Source organism: Asparagus officinalis, chromosome 5 (assembly GCF_001876935.1).
Source record: "Asparagus officinalis chromosome 5, Aspof.V1, whole genome shotgun sequence".
In the NCBI taxonomy this organism is placed as follows: Eukaryota; Viridiplantae; Streptophyta; class Magnoliopsida; order Asparagales; family Asparagaceae; genus Asparagus; species Asparagus officinalis.
Genome location: NC_033798.1, coordinates 82,930,409 through 82,935,810, shown reverse-complemented (window position 1 = coordinate 82,935,810; position 5,402 = coordinate 82,930,409). Strand labels below are relative to the sequence as shown.

The 5,402-nt window shown below is 35.3% G+C and overlaps 1 protein-coding gene across 1 annotated transcript in view; it reads right to left on the bottom strand.

Moving 5' to 3' along the window:
- Nucleotides 1-5,402, bottom strand: part of LOC109842091 (golgin candidate 5) — a 27,167-nt gene that overhangs the window by 16,820 nt on the left and 4,945 nt on the right. Inside the window, exons 5-6 of the mRNA XM_020411002.1 lie at nt 3,442-3,516; nt 2,512-2,626 (exon numbers count right to left, since the gene is read on the bottom strand). Of these exons, the coding sequence (XP_020266591.1) occupies nt 2,512-2,626; nt 3,442-3,516 (190 nt within the window). The remainder of the gene's footprint in view (nt 1-2,511; nt 2,627-3,441; nt 3,517-5,402) is intronic.

Below are 5,402 nucleotides of genomic sequence, written 5' to 3'. Positions count from 1 at the left end.
TAGGCGCCTAGTCCGACGCCTAGAAGCGCCTAACGTTTAATGTAACATTGATAGTGGATGAATATCTGGCTCGTATATCAAGCAACAGCTACCGTTATTTTTGTTGGGTCTTCTGCTGAAATTTTATGAAACCCTAACGGCCTATCAAATTGGAAAGTTACTTATTAGATTATAGTAATCAGGTTCTCTATATAACTTTTTTGTATTACTTAGGACCGTGTTAGAAAGTATAACTTCTATGTAATCTATAATAGCTATCATCTCTATATATCTATATATCTGGGAGGTATTTATAGGGGGCCCTTTTGTACATTTGCCTTGGTGTGTGTACGTCACATTCTAACCATATCTGTGTAACATGGATCATAAGCTAAGTGATATACCCACATGCACAGACACTCATACACAACATACAATTTGAATTTCATATATCTGCAATGCATAAACATTTGCGTGATTATCTTAATTGCACAAAGTTTGATACACACAGGGAGATAAAGAGAACAGTTATATAGGGAATTTAACCACAGTATTAAGTTTCCAAGTTGCAGCTCTGTATTCTTTATAACTAACTTTCAATCAACTGTTGAGGGACTAACGGTCGGTTTGGATACAAAGGAGGGGGGAGAGATTGACTTAAACCTAAGGGGAGGGAATGGAAAGGAAAAGGGTGGAATGTATTCGTTTGTGTTTGGATAGACAATGAGGGGATGAGAGGATACATAATATGTGTTCGTGTAGAGTAGGGGATGGGACGGGAAGGGAAGCTACTTGACCAGTATGTATTTATAATAAAATAAGAAAGAACGCTTTTTTGTTTTCTCATATAGGGCAATATTGGAATTTCAAAAAAAATTCCACTTAAAACCCCTCGCCTCCCCTCCCAATCCATCCACTTTTGGAGGGTTGAGGAAGTGGCTGAATTTTGTAATTTTCACCCCTCCCCTCCCCTCCCCTCCCCTTGCTAACTAAAAAGTGTAAACAAACACAATGTTAGGAGAGTTAGCATTGTAAACCTCCCCCTCCCTCCTGAAAAACTCTATCCAAACTCAGTGTAAGTCACTAACTTCATTCAATATGAATGACACATTGTTGAGGTGAGACTTTTAACACAGCCGAACAACTTTATATTTTGATAAATTGCCAAAATAACAAGCAGCTACTGATAAATCTTTAAGATAGTATTCAATATCAGTCATCTTGAACACGAGAATCTGCAGCATACTCGTGTCATATCATATATCAACTTTGTACATATGGAGCCTAAACATATCACACATGTTTATCCATTTTGATGAAGGAAATGCATTGCATGCTCATAAAAGTTGCCACAACTACATACAATGAACCACATATGGGTTATGTAGACATCAAAACACTCTCCAAAAAGAAATCATCTCCATGAACAGACAACGCCTTCACTCTGATCTCATCGCATGGTTAGTCCTGCAGTTAAGTTGTTCTTATAAAAATAAAATAAAAATAAAAATAAAAAAGAAATTCCTATTCTTCAACAACTTAATTTCTCTATGAATTTATCCAACTTCCGCCCCAGATTAGTTGCAATAAAGAACTCACTGAAGATTGCCTTACCTTTTTTACTATTCTTTGTACTCAATCACTGACCAATAACCACACTAGATATACTGATATGACCCAGTTCAAGGTGCTATCAGGACTAAGGATAGAGCAAATGAAATGAAATAAAGAGGAAAAAAAGATTCATGACATTTCTAATAATGACACATAAAGGAATCTGACAGATGGATGAAAAAGTTTCTCATCCGACCAGCACAGCCAAAATATTAAAAGCAGATGAATCTCAGGAACAACCTTTATGTTGATCCAGTAGAGTTAGGAACAAGAAACCAAAGCCGGAACAAGAGTGGAAGCAGAAGGAATCTCGTGATTGCTAATGCAGGGGGCCATACTTCTAAAATTACATTTATCGATTCAAATGTCATTCTTAAGTTCTAAAACTTGAATATTTCTAACCCATCCAATAATGTTTTTAACCTGTAAAATAGAAATGAACTGTAGGAATGTTCACTTCATCCTGAGAAACTTTTATTCAAAACCAAATATGTAACTCTTGACCTCCATATATGACTCTCTTGAATGATGCATCTAAACAATACATGGGGGGCATGAAAATGATTCTATGTTATGCTTAAACCAATACTGTATAGATGACTATAAATTTGTAATGAGGTTCACATGGACACCTAACGCATACCAATAAACCTAATCTCTTAAGCCCTTCTCAATCAATACATGGACTAAGTTTAAATGTTTGCAAAGTTTAAATGTTGCATCTACTAGATAACCCAATTATAAATATATTACAAATTTACAAGAATGCCATAACCATTGAGTGCAGAAAAACATTGCTAATCAACATCAACTATTAGAACTTTATCTGAACTATCAACATCAACGTGAACATGAGATATATTGCAAGCTCAATAAGCTGATTAGCAAATAAGTCTGTACGGTTACTCATAGGTATACCTTCGGCCATAACTTGGCTGATTATTTCATCTTTTTCTTTCAAAAGAGCCGTTGCATCACTTTTCTTGCTTTGTTCTCTCCGTAATGTATCCCTTTCCCTCGTGAGAGCATAAACCTATAGCAAGAATCATCTCAACAATCATAAATTGATTGCAGGAAAAGAACTGAGAAAACTAACAAGAGTATCAACAAAAATGAGGTGCGCTTGCATACAAAACTTTCATAAAAAACGTCAGAAGTTTCTACAGCAAAGTAATTAAATTTCTGGAGAAATACCGCATTAAACTAGTATTCCCTGTACATAACATCTACAAACTATACAAGATAAATACTTTTATAGTTCTATAGTTCGGAGCACCTTAGCCCTTCAAGTTCATAGAGGTCTAGGCAAGACATCATGTCTACAGTTAAAAGCTTTTAGGACTTCCCGCTCACTGCCCACACATGGAAATCGTTGAGACTAATGCTAGTTCAAAGTGGCTGAAAATTGTTTAAAAGTGATGGGACAAAGAAGACTTTGAATGCTTTTCTGCAACTGGTGGTCCCAATATTTTGAATAGTTAATAACAATTTATTGATGTTTGCATCAATTAAGAAAGATAAGTAATCTTTTCTCAAAAATTTTGAGGCAACGGTTACATGCTTCAAGTAAGAAAGTTAGGGAACCAATTTCTCTTTTTCAAGACAACTTGGTAAATATTGACAACTGAATCAGGCTCCAAGTAAGAGATTAGTAGTACTGTAGTAGATCGATTTTTAAATCCTTTCGGTGAAACCAAAAAACAAAGCATATGGCTAGCTGCCCTATACCGGAAGTGATAATCAGAGGGAGTGATAATCAAACATAACAAGATGAACAACACAGTGAACAAAAGGCAAACAAAGCAGTAAGCAGGGATGTAAGCAGAATAACTAATCTAAAGATAATACCTTTCTTTCAAGAGCTCCCACTCTTTGGTGGTATTCTTCTCGAAGTGCATCGATTTCTGCCTCTGAAGATTTTCTCTGCAGCATAAATATTGAAATTAGATTACTTTATTACATCATTAGATTACTTTATTACAAATACAAAAATATTTTGAACTTAGCCCCCATAAGATGAATAAAGTCACTATAAATGTTATCAACGGCGTGCGCCTCATGCTCCTTGCGATGCGAGGTGGTGATAAAGCGCCCCACATCTGATGCGGTAGCGTCTTTTTGCGCCTCGCAAGTGCCCTGCATGAGGGCACTTTGTTGTGCTTGCAAGACGGCCTCATATATTTTTGTTCTTTAACATTTCAATTGGGTTTTTATCAATATTCAAAAAAAGTGAAAGCAAAAGGCGAAACGTTAGACCCTTTAATGAAGCGAAGCGTAAGCTTCAAAGCTTGAGGCATAAGCCTTATGGGTTTAAGTATTTTAATTTTAAAATTTGTAAGATTATGAACATATAATATATAGGGATATAATAATTTACTAATAGATACATTCATGTCCTGATTAGAAAAAGAATTAAAAATGTGAACTATAGACAGAAATAGTAATAACCTAAGCTTCACGCATAACCTATATATCTTATATACACTCACATGATTGAAGATATATAGGGGCATGTTAATGTTAGTCTAAAATTCTATTATATCATCCTATCTTGTCTAAAGTGTGTGCTTCAAAAGAAAAGTGTTATGAAGTGTGAAGCACACACTTTAGTTATGCTTTAAGTGATGAGGTGTTATTTTTAAGGGACAAATAGCTTCTCTATTGAGTTTTGAAGAGTTCTCTCTTCAAAAAGTTCCAAAGCGAGTTTAATTTCAAACGTTAGTTTTTATAACCAACAATGCATATCCCAAAAAGAAAATAAAAGCCATTTGAACATTTTACTAGCCCAATTGTAGATCCTAACTCTTTCTCATCTAGTATGTGATTTTGCTTGGATATTAGTCTTGATTTGACTTCTGATTTGGAAAAATATGAACTAGACTACTATGTTGAGTGTGTTAGGATTATGAATTAAGACCTTATTTTGTTATTTGGTAGTAGATATTATTTTTCTTTACATATTTTTTATATAAAAATTAATAAACATGCTCTTTCATACTTGATTATCTATGTTGAAAAAACGTGTGTGGTGCACCTCACTTCACTCAGGCGCACTCATTGCATTGTGACTTGTGCATATGCACATAAAGGGACTTTGTGCTCCGCTTTGCGCATCGCATATCAGTAACACTGGTCACTATAATACCAACCAAGTGACACATATCTGTGCTTTGCGAATGCAAAATTAGATTAAACACGTAGGGCATGAGAGCATTTCTATCTGTCATCTTAAGGTTCTAACTTCTATCATTAGGCCTATGCTAAAAAATGATAGAATATACCACATCCTATTTATGCTCAATAACTACACATAGATCACCCTACAGTTATTGATAACGGATTGGCTGGTAGCCTGCTACAGCTTCTATTCTTAGATGTAGTTAAGGTAGAATTGGATTTGTTTATGTCAAGGTCATATGGTGTCACGTCCCAAACTGCAGCTGAAGCTAACCATTAGATGCTCTTTGCTCTTTTTGTCAGGCTAAGAGGTTTAATAAAAACCTTTATAGAATTTGCTTACCTATTGTTTATGCCTTGTGAAAAGGGTGAACTTTGACATGGAAACTATGGAATATTCAACAAAAACTCTGCAACCTTATGCAAATCTTGCTGCTAAATTTGTCGTAGTCATAGAGACCATGACAAACCAGTAGATGCATAAATAGATCTACTCACATCCAGAACTCATCCAGACTCTACTTTCAGAATCAAGTTGGTATGCCACAAGTAAGAGCTCAAGGATCTTATTGTAATTTGGTTTACTACTTCCCTCCATTCATTCCTTCCTCTCTTTCAGCAGCGGCAACCCC